Raw genomic sequence first — 16,879 nt, 5'->3', positions numbered from 1 at the left:
TCTCTCCAAACCTAAAAACGGACACAATTAATGGAAGTACTCTTTTGATTTAGAGTTACACTACCAGAAAATACAGTCACTGCATTTATTTTGAGGCATTTTTTTTAAAGCTTCAAATAAATGATGAAACCATGGAAAAAGAGGACACAAGATATTGACATTGTTTTTACATAACAAGCTGTTACCCAACAAGCCCAGGCCAAGTCTTACATACTAAACAATAATCCATGCAGAGACAAGGAACTCATGCGGATCAATTCCCCAAACAAGATAACAAACCTAGAATCCAAAAGTGACAAAATTATCACAAAATTGCACATACACTACACTCCCTTACATATTTATTTGGACAGTGAAGCTAAACCTTTTACACTGAACAAAAATATAAAAGCAACATGTCAAGTGTTGGTCTCAAGTTTCATGAGCTGAAATAAAAGATAACAGAAATGTTCAATATTCACAAAGAGTATTTCCCTAAAATGTTTGGTTTACATCCCATTAGTGAGCATTTCTCATTTGCAGAGATAATCCATCCACCTGACAGGTGTGGCATATAAAGAAGCTGATTAAACAGCATTAACATTACACAGGTGCACCTGGTGCTGGGGACAATAAAAGACCACTCTAAAATGTGCAGTTTTGTCACACAACACCACAGATGTCTCAACTTTTGAGGGAGTGTGCAATTGGCATGCTGACTGCAGGAATGTACACCAGAGCTGTTGCCAGATAGAGAAATTAACATTAAATTAACGTAAGCCACCTCCGTTGTTATGGAGAATTTGGCAGTACGTCCAAACGGCCTCACAACTGCAGACCACGTGTATGGCATCATACGAGCGAGTGGGTTGCTGATGTTAACGTTGTGAACAGAGTGACACATGGTGTTGGTGGGGTTATGGTATGGACAGGCATAAACTATAGACAATGAACACAATAGCATTTTATAAATGGCAATTTGAATGCAGAGATACCGTGACAAGATCCTGAGGCCCATTATCGTGCCATTCATCAGCCGCCATCACTTTGCTTTGTCATTATGGGGTATTGTGTGTAGATTGATGAGGGAAAAAAACAATTTAATACATTTTTTAATAAGGCTGTAATGCAACAATAGGTGGAAAAAGTCAAAGGGTCTGAATAATTTCGCAGAATGCACTGTATGACACTTTCAAATTAGGGACTAGATACATAAAGTGCAACATTCATTTCTAAACGGTAAAATATATGTATGAAAATACCCTTAAATAAAAAGGTGACGTTCTGTACTGTCACATAAAACATTTGATCTTAAAACCAAAATGCTGGAGTAGAGCCAAATTAAAAAAGTTAACTTCACTGTCAAAATAAATATGTAGGAGAGAGTAAACACAAAACAAAGTACTGGCTACAGAGGCTAGGAAATATGTGAAAAAACTGCAGACAAACTTGAAGCAATTGCCCTTTATTTTTTTATTACAAAGATTAAAACATGTAAAAATAAGCAACATAAATGAAAAACTTGATATCTCTGGCTAGAACCCTTAAAATGGAACCCCAAAGCAAAAACGTATCAATAATCCTGCTACCAAGCACTTCTGACCAGAAAAATCGACAGAAACATATATTGACATCTATGCCTCATTTTGCGAGCTGTGCCTTCAAGGTGTCTATTAGCTCCCGTTTCTTGGTCCCTGTGACCTTCACCCCAAACTGCTTACATGCGTCCTTTAGCGCAGGCACCGTCAGCTTACCAGGGTGCCTTTCTGTACACGAGCCCTCAACTCGTCCTCAGACATCTCCACCTTAGGCTTCTTCTCTGCTCCGCCTGCTTCCTCAGCTGAACACACACAGGGCCAGGATGTTACAATATTTGTTGCAGTATATCGACAGTGAGACAGCTCCTGCTGCCAGCAACTATACTGTTCTTTACCCAATTTGCCAGACGCAAGTGTAAATCTCTCCAATGGAACACATAGCAAGTGAACAATATCTCAGAAATGTAGATTATAGATTTCTCACCTGGTTTGCGTTTGGGTGCCCTCTAGGTCAGCAGGTTACACCAGATCTTTAAACTCCTGAGCCAGGGAACCAAGACACTGGTCAATCATCTTCACCTTGGGCACTGAAGGAGAGGGAGGTAGTGAGAGAGGATAAAGAATGGCCAAGAAAAAGTGAGTGAACACTGCCAAAAGATTGTCTTCAGTATTTGTGTATAGGTAGCACCAAAGGCGCATACAGTTCCTTCGGAAAGTATTCAGATCCCGTTAATTTTTCCACATTTTGTAAAGTTACAGAATTATTCTAACATTAATTGAATTGTTTTTTCCCCTCATCAATGTACAAACAATACCCCATAATGACAAAGCAAAAACAGGTTAAGAAATGTTAATTTATAAATACATTTACACAAGTATTCAGACACTTTTACTCAGTACTTTGTTGGAGCACCTTTTGCAACGATTACAGCCACGAGTCTTCTTGGGTATGACGCTACAAGCTTGGCACACCTGTATTTGGGGAGTTTCTCCTTTTCTTCTCTGCAGATCCTCTGAGGCTCTATTAGGTTGGATGGGTGTTGCTGCATAGCCATTTTCAGGTGTTTCTAGAGATGTCTGATCCGGTTCAAGTCCGGGCTCTGGCTGGGCCACTCAAGGACATTCAGAAACTTGTCATGTAGACAATCCTGCGTTGTCTTGGCCGTGTGCTTAGGGTCATTGTCCTGTTGGAAGGTGAACCTTTGCCCCTGTCTGAGGTCCTGAGCGCTCTGGAGCAGGTTTCATCAAGGATTTCTCTGTACTTTGCTCCGTTCATCTTTCCCTCGATCCCAACTATTTTCCCAGTCCCTTCCGCTGAAAAACATCCCCACAGCGTGATTCCGCCACCACCATGCTTCACTGTATGGATGGTACCAGGTTTCCTCCAGTCATGAGTTCTTGTTTCTCATAGTCTGCGAGTCCTTAAGGTGTCTTTTGGCAAACTCCAAGCGGCTGTCATGTGCCTTTTACTGAAGAGTGACTTCTGTCTGGCCACTACCATAAAGGCCTGATTTGTGGAGTGCCGCAGAGATGGTTGTCCTTCTGGAAGGTTCTTTCATCTCCACAGAGGAACTCTGGAGCTCTATCAGAGTGACCCATCGGGTTCTTGGTCACCTCCCTAACCAAGGCCCTTCTACTGCTCAGTTTGGCCGGGCGGCCAGCTCTAGGGAGAGTCTTGGTGGTTCCAAACTTCGTCCATTTAAGAATGGAGGCCAGTGTTCTTGGGGACCTTCAATGATGCAGAAATGTTTTGGTACCCTTCCCCAGATGTGCCTCAACACAATCCTGTCTCGGTGCACTACGGACAATTCCGTCGAGCTCATGGATTGGTTTTGGCTCCGACATGCACTGTCAACTGTGGGACCTTAGACAGGTATGTGCCTTTCCAAATCTTTACCACAGGTGGATTCCAATCAAGTTGTAGAAACAGCTCAAGGATGATAATTGGAAACAGCATGCAACAGAGTTCAATTTCGAGTCTCATAGCAAAGGGTGTGAATACTTATTTACATAAGGTATGTCTGTTTCATCACAGCACTTGATGGTTTTTGTGACTGCACATTTTCTGGACTGACCTTCATGTCTTAAAGTAATGGACTGTCATTTCTCTTTGCTTGTTTGAGCTGTTCTTGCCATAACATGGACTTGGTCTTTTGCCAAATAGGGCTATCTTCTGTATACCACCCCTACCTTGTCACAACACAACTCATTGGCTCAAACGCATAAAGGAAGAAAGAAATTCCACAAATTAACAAGGCACACCTGTTCATTGAAATGTATTCCAGGTGACTACTTCATGAAGCTGGTTAAGAGAATTCCAAGAGTGTGCAAAGTTGTCATCAAGGCAAAGGGTGGCTGCTTTGAAGAATCTCAAATATATTTTGATTTGTTTAACACTCTTTTGGTTACTCCAGGATTTCATATATGTTACTTAATAGTTTGATGTCTTCACAATTATTCTACAATGTAGAAAATAGTAAAAATAAAGAAAAATCCTGGAATGAGTAGGTGTGTCCAAACTTTTGACTGGTACTGTATATATGGTGAGTGAGAGATGGGCCAATGCTGTTTCTTTAACAATCCGAGAGTGCCACTATCTCCTTCATACCGGTTACTGTGTTACGTTGTGCTGTTTATTTCTGAGTTTCCAAACCTATGAAGATGTCCAGTGCAGATATGCAATTTGTTGACACCACAACTAAGGTGTGGCAAAATTTACCAAACTTACCGGCATCTTCAGTAATTATCAGAAAATCTATGGCAAGCTATCGTAACTTTGGTAATTTATACTTAAATAACTGTTACAAAATGTATTCATATACACGGAGTGTACAAAACACTCGGAACAGCTTCAGTTCGTCGAGACATGGACTCTACAAGGTGTTGAAAGCATTCCACAGGGATGCTGGCGCATGTTGATTCCAATGCTTCCCACAGTTGTGTCAAATTGGCTGGACGTCCAGCAGCGTTGCCGTTCTTGACACAAACCTGTGCGCCTGGTACATATTACCATACCCCATTCAAAGGCACTCAAACATCTCGACTTGCCCATTCACACTGAATGGCACATACCCAATCCATGTCTCAAGGCTTAAAAATTCTTCTTTACTGTCTCCCGGGTGGCACAGTGGTCTTGGGCACTGCATCGCAGCGCTAGCTGTGCCACCAGAGACTCTGGGTTCGCGCCCAGGTTCTGTCGCAGCCGGCCGCGACCGGGAGGTCCTTGGGGCGCCTAGCATCGTCCGGGTTAGGGAGGGTTTGGCCGGTAGGGATATCCTTGTCTCATCGTGCATCAACGACTCCTGTGGCAGGCAGGGCGCAGTGCACACTAACCAAGGTCGCCAGGTGCACGGTGTTTCCTCCTCTGAGGCTGGCTTCCGGGTTGGATGCGCGCTGTGTTAATAAGCAGTACGGCTTGTTTGGGTTGTGTTTCGGAGGACGCATGATTTCGACCTTAGTCTCTCCCGAGCCTGTACGGGAGTTGTAGCGATGAGACAAGATTGTTAGTAATTACCACGAAATTGGGGAGAAAGGGGTCAAATTAAAAAATAAATACAATTTTTATTAAAAAATAAATATATTCTTTAACCCGTTTCCTCCCCTTCATCTACACTGATTGAAGTGGATTGACTAGGTGAATCTAGGTGAAAGCTTTCACCTAGATTCACCTAGTCAGTCCATGTCATGGAAAGAGCAGGTGTTCATGTTTTTTACACTCTGTGTATAGTGTTAATTTATTATATCAGAGTCCATATTGTCCATGAGTTTCTAGTACATGGTTCAACAGAAAATAGCCTAATTAATGAAAAAAAGCATCTAATCAACAAAGGCATTATTTAAAATTAACTCTGCAACTCTTCCAACTACACTGAACAAAAATATAAAACACAACATGTAAAGTGTTGGTCCCATGTTTCATGAGCTGAAATAAAAGATCACATAAATTCTCCATATGCACAAAAAGTGTATTTCTCAAATTTGGTGTACAAATTGCTTTGACATCCCTGTTAGGGTGCATGTCTCCTTTGCCAAGAAAATCCATCCACCTGACAGGTGTGGCATATCAAGAAGCTGATTAAACAGCATGATCATTACACAGGTGCACCCTGTGCTGGGAACAATAAAAGGCCACTCTAAAATGTGCAGTTTTGTCACACAATACAATTCCACAGATGTTGAGGGAGCATGCACTTGTCATCACTCAATTTCCACCAGAGCTGTTGCCAGAGAATTTAATGTTAATTTCTCTACCATAAGCCAACGTCGTTTTCGAGAATTTTGCAGTACGTCGAACTGGCCTCACAACCGCAGACCACGTGTAACCACGCCAGCCCAGGACCTCCACATCCGGCTTCTTCACCTGCAGGATCATCTCAGACCAGCCACCTGGACAGCTGATGAAACTGTTTGCACAAAAATAATTTCTGCATAAACTGTCAGAAACCATCTCAGGGAAGCTCATCTGCATGCTCGTTGTCCTCACCCAGGTCTTGACCTGACTACAGTTCGGCGTTGTAAATGACTTCAGTGGGAAAATGCTCACCTTCGATGTCCACGGGCACGCTGGAGAAGTGTGCTCTTCACAGATTAATTCCGGTTTCAACTTCACCGGGCAGATGGCAGACAGCGAGTATGGTGTAGTGTGGGCGAGAGGTTTGCTGATGTCAACATTGTGACCAGAGTGCCCCATGGTGGCGGTGGGGTTATGATATGGGAAGGCATAAGCTACGGACAACAAATTCAATTGCATTTAATTGAACGCACAGAGACACCTGCCATCCCTCCGCCACCATCACCTCATGTTTCAGCATGATAATGCACAACCCCATGTCGCAAGGATCTGTATTCAATTCCTGGAAGCTGAACGTGTCCTAGTTCTTCCAGCATCCCACAGTGAGTATGGCCTGCATACTCACCAGACATGTCAACCACTGAACATGTGAGGGATGCTCTGGATCGACGTCTACGACAGCGTGTTCCAGTTCCCACCAACATCTAGCAACTCCACACAGCCATTGAAGAGTGGGACAACATTCCACAGACCAATCAACAGCCTGATCAACTCTATGCAAAGGAGATCTGTCGCGCTGCATGAGACAAATGGTGGTCACCATTTGGGTCTTACCGGTGTGGTCCTCTATGTGTTCCTCTATGTGTTCCGGGGCCATGGGATCTAGTGCCAAGGCTTCCAGGTACCTGTAGTGCTGCTGGAGGACTGGGTTCTCAAAAGCATCACTCCTGCAGCACAGGAAGAGCAATACAGTGTTTTCGGAAAGTATTCAGACCCCTTCCCCTTTTCCACATTTTGTTACATTACAGCCTTATCTAAAATGGATTAAAGAATTTCCCTCCCCTCATCAATATACATACAATACCCCATAATGACAAAGTAAAAAACAGGTTTTTAGAAATGTATGCAAGTAAAATAAAATATTTAAAAAAATAGAAATACCGTATTCACATAAGTATTCAGACCCTTTGCTATGGGATTTGAAATTGAGCTCAGGTGCATCCTGTTTCCATTGATCATCCTTGAGATGTTTAAAAAAATATTTTAGGGGTAGATCAGCTTTAATATTGCAGATAATATATACAGCACCAGTAAAATGTTTTTACACACTTACTCATTCAAGGGTTTTTCTTTATTTTACATTGTAGAATAATAGTGAAGACAAAACTATGAAATAACACATATGGAATCATGTCGTAACCCCCCCAAAAGAAAAAGTTAAATCAAAATATATTTTATATTTGAGATTCTTCAAAGTAAAACACACATTCTTAGCACTCTCAACCAGCTTCACCTGTAATGCTTTTCCAACAGTCTTGAAGGAGTTCCCACATATGCTGAGCACTTGTTGGCTGCTTTTTCTTCACTCCACGGTCCAACTCATCCCAAACCATCTCAATTGGGTTGAGGTCAGATGATTGTGGAGGCCAGGTCATCTGATGCAGCATTCCATCACTCTCCTTCTTGGAGGAGTGTTGGGTCATTGTCCTGTTAAAAAACATATGATAGTCCCACTAAGCGTAAACCAGATGGGAGGCATATCGCTGCAGAATGCTGTGGTAGCCATACTGGTTAAGCAAAGTACCCCCACACCATCAAACCTGCTCCTTCATGCTTCACGGTGGGAACCACACATGCGGAGATCATCCGTTCACCTACTCTGCGTCTCACAAAGACATGGTGGTTGGAACCAAAAATCTCAAATTTGGACTCAGATGTCCACCGGTCTAAAGTCCATTGCTCGTTTTTCTTGGCCCAAGCAAGTCTCTTATTATTATTGGCAGTCCTCATGAGAGCCAGTTTCATGGTTTATACAACTGCACTTGAAGAAACTTTCAAAGTTCTTGAAATTGTTCATGTCTTCAAGTAATGGACTGTCATTTCTCTTTGCTTGTTTGAGCTGTTCTTGCCATAATATGGACTTGGTCTTTTACCAAATAGGGCTATCTTCTGTATACCACCCCTACCTTGTCACAACACAACTGATTGGCTCAAACACATTAATAAGGTAAGACATTCCACAAATTAACAAGGTACCCCTGTTAATTGAAATGCATTCCAGGTGACTACCTCATGAAGCTGATTGAGAGAATGCCAAGAGTGTGCAAAGCTGTCAAGGCAAAGGGTGGCTATTTTGAAAAATCTCAAATATATGTTTAACATTTTTTTGGTTACTACATGATTCCATATGTGTTATTTCATAGTTTTGATGTCTTCAATGTAGAAAATAGTAAAAGAAAGTTAAGTAAAATCCTGGAATGAGTAGGTGTCTCCAAACTTTTGACTGGTACTGTGTATCCCATATCTGCACAAAATTGAAAGCTCTCACAACCCCTGCTCACAAACACACATGGCTCTAGGATTTGCAACCATTATCCTTTTTCACCCCCTTAACTCCACACACCAAAACACACACACACACACCCCCACCACCACAATACATCCACACATACTGCGTCCTCTGTTGTGTTTTATCTCTAAGATGTTGATTGAGTACTTGTGTTCCAGTTCCTTATATTTGAATTTGTATTATTTTGCTAATTATCCTTTCTTCTAATGCTGACTTATCAATTCATGAAATGCTACAAATGGAAAGTCTAATACAAATTATTTTCCAACATTTAGAATGGTATAGTGTAGTAGTTTATTTCTTTAACAATTGTTGCATTTGATTGCTTTTCTATATATTTTTTATTACAATTCCTACTACCATGGCTAGTATTGGGTGTTGCATTATTCGACTCCTCTATGGGAACTTTGTAACACTTAGACTAGCCTTTGTGTCTCGGAACATTTGGTTATCAATATACAGTTTATTGGCTATGAGAGCTACACGTTTCCTTTTTAATCTATTCTCCTCGAAGATTGGGTACAGAACTTTGGGCCGTTGTGTTTTTTTTCCGTCGGGAACTAATCATTCATAGCCATTTTCATGCCAGCAAGTGTTTTATCCAGGCTTTTAACCTTTATTTTATCTTTAAAGAAAATAAATTTAGTCCTCCTGGGTGGCGCAGTGGTCTAAGGCACTGCATCGCAGTGCTAGCTGTGCCACCAGAGATTCTGGGTTCGAGTCCAGGCTTTGTTGCAGCCGGCCGCGCCCGGGAGGCCCATGGGGCGGCGCACAATTGGCCCAGCATCGTCCGGGTTAGGGAGGGTTTGGCCGGCAGAGATCCTCGTCTCATCATGCACTAGCGACTCCTGTGGAGAGAAAGGTGTATGGTGTTTCTTCCGACACATTGGTGCGGCTGGCTTCCGGGTTGGATGTGCATTGTGTCAAAAAGCAGTGCGGCTTGGTTGGGTTGTGTTTCGGAGGACGTATGGCTCTCGACCTTCGCCTCTCCCAAGTCCCTACGGGAGTTACAGCGATGAGACAAGACTACTACCATTTGGGGAGAAAAAGGGGTAAAAAAAAAAATCAATTAAAAAGATCAATTTAGCAAAGATTGGGTGCTCATATCTCTGGCCGAAACGGTGTACACATTCGAGTTGGATTTTGTCGACAGCTTCGTGTGGGATCTGAAGGATCAGGAATTTCTTCTCTCTCTTGGAAGTAAGTACCAAATTCTCTCTCATGGATCTCGTCTGTATGTCATCAGAAAGATGTCCCTTTTAGCTTGTTTGTATCTTTCTCCATTGTCAGTTCTCATCACTCATCTCAAGGCTCACCTTCAACTCCTTTCAATCTTTACTGACTAATTAAAGTCTGCCCAGTTTGTCTTATCGATTTTAACAACTCGGTTTCCACCCTTTCCATTCCCGGTGGTGTAAAGCCTAAGTCAGAGTAACCGCATTTTCTTTTAGAGATTGGTTCTCCTACTCTCCATCATGTTTGGATGTTGCTTGTTTTCGTAATATTTTTCGATACCTTTTTCTAGCCTTATGATTTGTTTTGTGTTATCCAGATTGAAGGTTATTACCCACCAGTATGTGAAGTGCTAATATTTGGTCTAACTTTCAGATATTGAATATTACGTTTTTATCTTGAGGTGATCTGCACTGCTGTGTTCAGTTCGCCATCTTGAATGTTTTTTTTTCCTCCTTGGGATGTTTCTACAACTTGATTGGAGTCCACCTGTGCTGCTAAATTAATTTGATTGGACAGGCACACACCTGTCTAAACAAGGTTCCACAGTTGACAGTGCATGTCAGAGCAAAAACCAAACCATGAGGTCGAAGGAATTGTCCGTAGAGCTGCAAGACAGGATTGTGTCGAAGCACAGATCTGGGGAAGGGTACCAAAAAACGTCTGCAGCATTGAAGGTCCCCAAGAACACAGTGACCTCCATTCTTAGATAGAAGTAGTTTGGAACCACCAAGACTCTTCCTAGAGATGGCCGCCCTGCTAAACTGAGCAATCAGGGGAGAAGGGCCTTGGTCAGGGAGGTGCCAAAGAACCTGACGGTGACTCTGAGAGCTCCAGAGTTCCTCTGTGGAGATGGGAGAAACTTCCAGAGGATCAACCACCTCTGCAGCACTCCACCAATCAGGCCATTATGGTAGAGTAGCCAGACGGAAGCCACTCTTCAGTAAAAGGCACATGACAGCCCGCTTGGAGTTTTGCCAAAAGGCACCCAAAGGACTCTCAGACCATGAGAAACAAGATTCTCTGGTCTGATGAAACCAAGATTGAACTCTTTGGCCTGAATGCTAAGCGTCACATCTGGAGGAAATCTGGCACCATACCTATGGTGAAGCATGGTGGTGGCAGCATCATGCTGTGGGGATGTTCTTCAGCGGCAGGGCCAGGGAGACTAGTCAGGATTCAGGGAAAGATTAACGGAGCTAAGTAGAGAGAGATCCTTACTGAAGTCCTGAGCACTCTGGAGCAGGTTCTCAGACTGTGGCGAAGGTTTACCTTCCAACAGAACAACGACCCTAAGCACACAGCCAAGACAATGGAGGAGTGGCTTCAGGACAAGTCTCTGAATGTCCTTGAGTGGCCCAGCCAGAGCCCGGACTTGAAACCCGATTGAACATATCTGGAGAGACCTGAAAATAGATGTGCAGCAACACTCACCATCCAACCTGACAGAACTTGAGAGGATCTGCAGAGAAGAATGGGAGAAACACCCCAAATACAGTTGTGCCAAGATTGTAGCGTCATACCCAAGAAGACTCAAGGCTGTAATCGCTGCCAAAGGAGCTTCAACAAAGTACTGAGTAGAGGGTCAGAATACTTATGTTAACCATACATTTGCACAAAAAAATATAAATAAATAAAATTTTTAAAAAATGTCACAGTATTGTGTGTAGATTGATTAAATTGTTTTTTTCTCATCAATTTTAGAATAAGGCTGTAGGTAACAATGTGGGAAAAGTCAAGGGGTCTGAATACTTTCTGAATGCACTGTACACAGACAACACAGGAGTAAGTGGGAATTTCAACTCATTCATGTCATAGGACATGAATGACACTTATGTTTTATGCTTTTACTTTTTTCAAAATGCAAATCCTGGTATGGAAACAATCTGTGAAGACAGCTGTGATGTTTTTATTTTCACTGTAATGAAAGGGCCGAACCTGTATTTGAAGGATAACTTGTGTACTATCTCCTTCATCTTGTCCACCTGGGCGTCGGAGGCGGTGGGGAGCTGAGGAGCGTCCAGGTTACGGATGTCATCCGCGTAGGGCAGGAAGATGCCATGGAAGCCTGAGAATACACATCACTATAATAAGTCTGAAAGTTTAAAATTATATTAATTGTGCGATATTCTTTGGGGTGGGACCCAATGACTCTACCTGGAGCCTCAATCTGGGCCTGGCCCTCATCTAGCTCCTCTCTCTGGGGCACCAGGGCTAAGAAGCGTGGGGAAGAGTTACGGATTCGTGTGTATTTACACAGAGCGAACACGTTCCTCTCACTACACCTGCGCAGCAACGCTGTAAACACACAGGCACTCCCTGGGATGGAAAAACAGGACAGAGAGAGAAAGGGGTTCAAGTTGGAACTCAAAAGATAATGGAACTCAAGAGGGCAAACATCAGTTGACAATCCCCAGATAACATTTTGACAGGCAGTTATGTATTAAATTGTCAGTCTCTCTTCCCATCATAATGACAGGTTCAGTGTTTAAGGACGGACGCACACAAACACACCTGTGACCGTCTCCTCCTCTGGGTAGATGAAGAGAGCAGATCTGAGGTGGTGGTGCAGTTTGAGACGCTCCATGGGCTTGAACCCAATCAGCTCCAGACCCGGGTCAGAAAACTTCTTTATCACATCCACCTCATCTTTCTCCATCACTATCTGCCTGCCTGCATACACCTACACAGACAAACACACACAACCACTTCTAGACTGAAATGACCCTAACAGCATGAGAAGTATGAATTTATACTTTCTTTGATACACTTTCGATAATTGCTATACTTTGAGATTCTAACAAGTTACCTGAGCCCTCTTGGTGTCACTGGGGAGCAGCAGGCTGCCTGTCTGTGTGTGGTAAAGGCGTGTCTTGGTGTGGACAGGCTCGTTGTTGTCTCTGTAGAGCTTGACGGCATTAGGCTTCTTGGTCTGTCGGACCGTGATGTACACACCCACCGCCACGTTCATCCCTTCACCCAGACACAGATTCAACCTGAGACTCAGAGGAGAGAAGACTCATCAGCAACCAGGGCCCTATTCAGTAGGCATGTGACAAATGTAAAAATGTTCTTACCATTTAAATGTTTATTTTATTTTTTATAACAAAAAATAAAACGACATGTGAATTCACAATGCAGATATGGTCCTGCGTGTGACCGCTAGTGGGCAATGCAGTTCAATCTACAGCAGTCCTGGCTACCAGATGGCGCTCGCTTTACTGCTGTCCCCCAATCACTCAGCAACTATGGTAGTTAATTACGTTTTTAGGTTCTCTGCCGTGTGCCTCTCCTCCATGTTCTCCGAGGCCAGTACATGGGAATTAAATGTGTCACTTCTCGTCAATGTGATGGCTCGTTGAAATTATGTATGACAGCGTGTTCATAGAAGTCCAACAATCTGCTAACACCACGTATGGTGTTTGAGAGCTTGAGCTCTGTACTCGCAGAGGAATCATTGTACAATTTCTCCAGCCGGGCCGTCAATGGTTTTTCGACATGAAATCTTGTAGACTGGTCCTAGAAATACCATCAGGACACTGAAGCCGACATCCTCTACCATTGACAATGGCTGCATATCAACTGCAATCATTTCTGTAATCAGCGTGTGAGTTTCTCACGCCGTCCCATATCGCACTTCTTTCACGTGAAGAGCCAACCTGTCTGTTGTTGGATGTCTGCGCTGTTGCAGCGGTTAGGGAGGAACCGTGAGACCCATTCAGATGGCTAAGCGTTGAATCTGTACTGCTATTCCACCTCACTCGCATTTCACCACCTTCTCATTTAACTTTTCAAAGTATTGCCATACAGGACTTCGCTGCTGTCACTTCGCTGTCTCACTGACATTTTTCCAACTGACAATTTATTTATTATTTTACCAGGTAAGTTGACTGAGAACATGTTCTCATTTGCAGCAACGACCTGGGGAATAGTTACAGGGGAGAGGAGGGGGATGAATGAGCCAATTGTAAACTGGGGATTATTAGGTGACCGTGATGGTTTGAGGGACAGATTGGGAATTTAGCCAGGACACCGGGGTTAACACCCCTACTCTTACGATAAGTGCCATGGGATCTTTAATGACCTCATGGAGTCAGGACACCCGTTTAACATCCCATCCGAAAGACGGCACCCTACACAGGGCATTGTCCCCAATCACGGCCCTGGGGCATTGGGATATTTTTTTAGACCAGAGGAAAGAGTGCCTCCTACTGGCCCTCCAACACCACTTCCAGCAGCATCTGGTCTCCCATCCAGGAACTGACCAGTACCAACCCTGCTTAGCTTCAGAAGCAAGCCAGCAGTGGTATGCAGGGTGATATGCTGCTGACAATGACGTGCAGAGCGCTTTATATCCATGGCAAATCATTTGAAAGATGCTTCTCCCCCCTAGAAATGTTAAAGCATTAGGTATTTGTTTCATTTTTCTTTTTCCCTTTATGATGATCGGGAGCTGTTAGTGGTAGTGTTAACTTCACTGCAAATTTAATTTTGTGTGATTTTTATTCTAGTGTTTTTCAGTTAGAGATTTTTATTTTAACGATCCCAATTTCCGTTAAACGTTCACACCCTTAGGAGAGAAATGTTAAACGTTTGAAACATCTAAACATATCCTATAAGAACAGTGCCCCGCCTATACAATGGTGGGGGAAACTAGCTAGCCTGTACTTGTCACCTTGCCATGGATCTCTTCTTCATCTCCTTGGCTCGAACCCTCTTCCGGAGGTCCTCCAGTTTCCCACAAGGCTCCATCTGCAGGCCCAGCTCAGACTCATCCTCAGGGGGGCTCACCACGTCACAGAAGAAAAGCGAGACGTCAAACCCACCTGGCTTCATCAGATGCATCAGGTCTATCACCACACCTGTGAGTGAGTGAGTGAGAAATGTATCATACACTTCTAGTGATAAACTATACATTTGCAGGACCAAGATGTATTTCAGGCCACTTTTCAAAACCCTCCACCTACAACCCAGTTACATCAAGGATGCCAAATGCCATAGAGGTACAACTATGAGTGTTCTATCTTTGAGAATTGCCCGTCCCCTTTCTCCAGACCCACCAGTCTCTTTAAGGTCACCGGCCTTGGTGCGGGCTTGGCGGTCACGCTCGCAGTCGCCCCTGTGTGGCGTGTCTCGGCAGGTAAAGATCATGAGGCGCTTGTAGGAGAGCCGCAACTTGACGTCGCTGTAGAGGTTGGAGCAGCACCACAGGGCCTCACCCAGGTTGGTCTTCCCACTGCCCATGGTCTCATCAGCCACCTGGGCACCGTTCTCCCCACGCAGCCCGTCCACATCCTTCACCCGACGGGCACCTAGAGGAGAGAGGGAGGGAGGGATGGAAGGAAGGAGATGGATGAAGGAATACAGAACAGGACAGAGGACAAAAGAGGAATGAGAGTGATGGTGGGGGCGATAAGAGGTGGATAGACAGAGATAGGTAAGGAAGACGAGTAAAGACAAGTAGATTGGAAATGGAGATACAGAGAGCATAATAACAAAAGTTCATTTGGCTTCATGAAGACTCCAAAACCCTTTCAGAACATACACAGAAACTGCCAGCCAGGGAGACATACCAGGTGAGTCCAGGTCATGGTAAACATAGACATGCTCGAAAGTGTTCCTGGGGTTCTTGCTCTGTTCCGTCCCATAGAACACTAGAGCCACCAGGTCCTTGTCACTGCTGATGATCTTACTGGTATACACACTGTGGACACACTGGGGAGGGAGAGTAACAAGATACAATACTGTCAGGGGGCTAAGCAGGACAACAGAGATAAAGAGAGGGTGGGTAGGAAAGAGCCATGGGCCATGTCACTTTTCATGATTCTGAGAGTTCAGTAATATTGACCATGCCTGAGATAGTGAGAGAAAGAGTGGCAGGGAAGGTGGTGAAGAAAAGACAGGAAAATGTAAGGGAAAGTAGAGTTCGAGACAACTCAAGAGAAACAGATCTACCTGCATGGTCATGTCAAATGGTGAGGGCTCTCCATCCTCCCCCCTGATGAACATCTCCTTGGAAGCATCCACCAGAAACACCAGGCTGTCACGCCCTGCGCACTTATAGTCCACTGGGGAGAGGGATTGCAATTACATCACAACATATACTAAACTCCATACAATTCAGTACTGATCCATTCAATTGCCATCAATGTTTGTCCTACCTTCAAACTCATCCCTGTCCACATATTCATCCTCATTCTGGTAGTAGGCGTTCCACTCTGCCATTGTCCCCAACTAGGCTACACTGGAAGGCTCTGGTGGAGCCCTGAAAATGACATGACACACAGGGAGAGGACATTAAAGTTTGTGAGAAAAAAGAAAAGAAATTGTGGTTGTTATAGAACTCTGATTAGTTAGCTAATAGCATATGTATTGTTTGAAGACAGATTTGTTTTGGAAGGAAGGTTGATGACTTCGGGGAATCAATGCTCAACTTCTTCCTGGTGGGTAAGTGTATTTTGACTAGCTAGTTTAGCAGACATTTATCGCCATAAAATAACAATAGATTTTGCTTTAACCTTTTCAGCAAAAATAAAGCATACCTTGCGACCGAGTGTGTGGCGTTACGAATGTGTTTCGGATTAGAATGGCTAACGACACGCTGTGTGTTGATGCAGGTTGTAACGCTCAATGAGTGAATGGGTGTGGAGTCAGGCGCAGAGAGCAAAGGATGCGGGGAAAAAAAACACGCTTTAATGTCCAAAATCAAAAAGAACAACAAAATAGTTATACCCAACACAGGTGTAACTATTACTACAATAAGTACCCTTAAGTAAAAAAATAAAATAATACCAGGACAGCGCGAAAACCCAACAAAAACACTAAACACCTCTCACAAACACAGAAGAACAAGCCCGCACAAACAGAAGCGGGCTAAACGAACTGAAATAACACCACCCTAACAACCAAACAATGAACAGGTGAAAACATTTAGACAAAACCAAACGAACATGGAACAAAGGATCGGTGGCAGCTAGTAGACCGGCGACGACGACCGCCGAGCGCCACCCGAACAAGAAGGGGAGCCACCTTCGGTAATATTCGTGACACAGGTGTTGATATCGTACCATATCTGCGTGCTCTGTTGTCACTTGAACGTGCAGTACCTTTTCTGTTGAAAAATATGTTGGTGTGTTCATGTAAAACTAAAATTGCATAGCGCCACCTACTGTGTGATTGAAGTGGAGACGCATTGATTGCGCATTTATGAAACATACTGTATATTGTCTAAATAATTGTCATATCAATTGTAAAAGCTCACTTGAATAA

General features: G+C 43.6%; 1 protein-coding gene across 2 annotated transcripts; it reads right to left on the bottom strand.

The window, feature by feature from the left end:
* Positions 1-1,428: 1,428 nt before the first annotated feature.
* Positions 1,429-16,620, bottom strand: LOC110499101 (DNA repair protein Ku70). Of its 2 annotated transcripts, XM_021576000.3 has the most exons (13): positions 16,153-16,620; positions 15,772-15,875; positions 15,566-15,678; positions 15,184-15,325; positions 14,671-14,922; positions 14,286-14,472; positions 12,420-12,606; positions 12,125-12,293; positions 11,768-11,929; positions 11,549-11,678; positions 6,643-6,755; positions 2,002-2,104; positions 1,429-1,819 (listed from the first exon to the last, which is right to left on the bottom strand). In XM_021576000.3, exons 2-12 carry the CDS (start codon positions 15,833-15,835, stop codon positions 2,037-2,039), a joined length of 1,587 nt encoding a protein of 528 aa, XP_021431675.3. In that variant the 5' UTR covers positions 15,836-15,875; positions 16,153-16,620; the 3' UTR covers positions 1,429-1,819; positions 2,002-2,036. The 2 variants fall into 2 exon arrangements, with proteins under 2 accessions (XP_021431675.3, XP_090068820.1); XM_090212694.1 differs by lacking the exons at positions 1,429-1,819; positions 6,643-6,755 and having other exon boundaries at positions 16,153-16,616.
* Between the last annotated feature and the right edge of the window lie 259 nt (positions 16,621-16,879).

Source organism: Oncorhynchus mykiss, chromosome 20 (assembly GCF_057628025.1).
Source record: "Oncorhynchus mykiss isolate SJ-2025 chromosome 20, ASM5762802v1, whole genome shotgun sequence".
NCBI lineage: Eukaryota > Metazoa > Chordata > Actinopteri > Salmoniformes > Salmonidae > Oncorhynchus > Oncorhynchus mykiss.
This window is presented reverse-complemented; position numbering and strand designations above follow the sequence as displayed.

Excerpts from the sequence above, each read along its gene's own strand:
- LOC110499101 (XM_021576000.3), bottom strand. The coding sequence starts at position 15,835 with ATGGCAGAGTGGAACGCCTACTACCAGAATGAGGATGAATATGTGGAC. Across the intron at positions 15,679-15,771 it reads GGACAGGGATGAGTTTGAAG|TGGACTATAAGTGCGCAGGG; the intron begins GTAGGACAAACA and ends CCCTCTCCCCAG. Across the intron at positions 6,756-11,548 it reads AAGTTATCCTTCAAATACAG|GAGTGATGCTTTTGAGAACC; the intron begins GTTCGGCCCTTT and ends CCTGTGCTGCAG.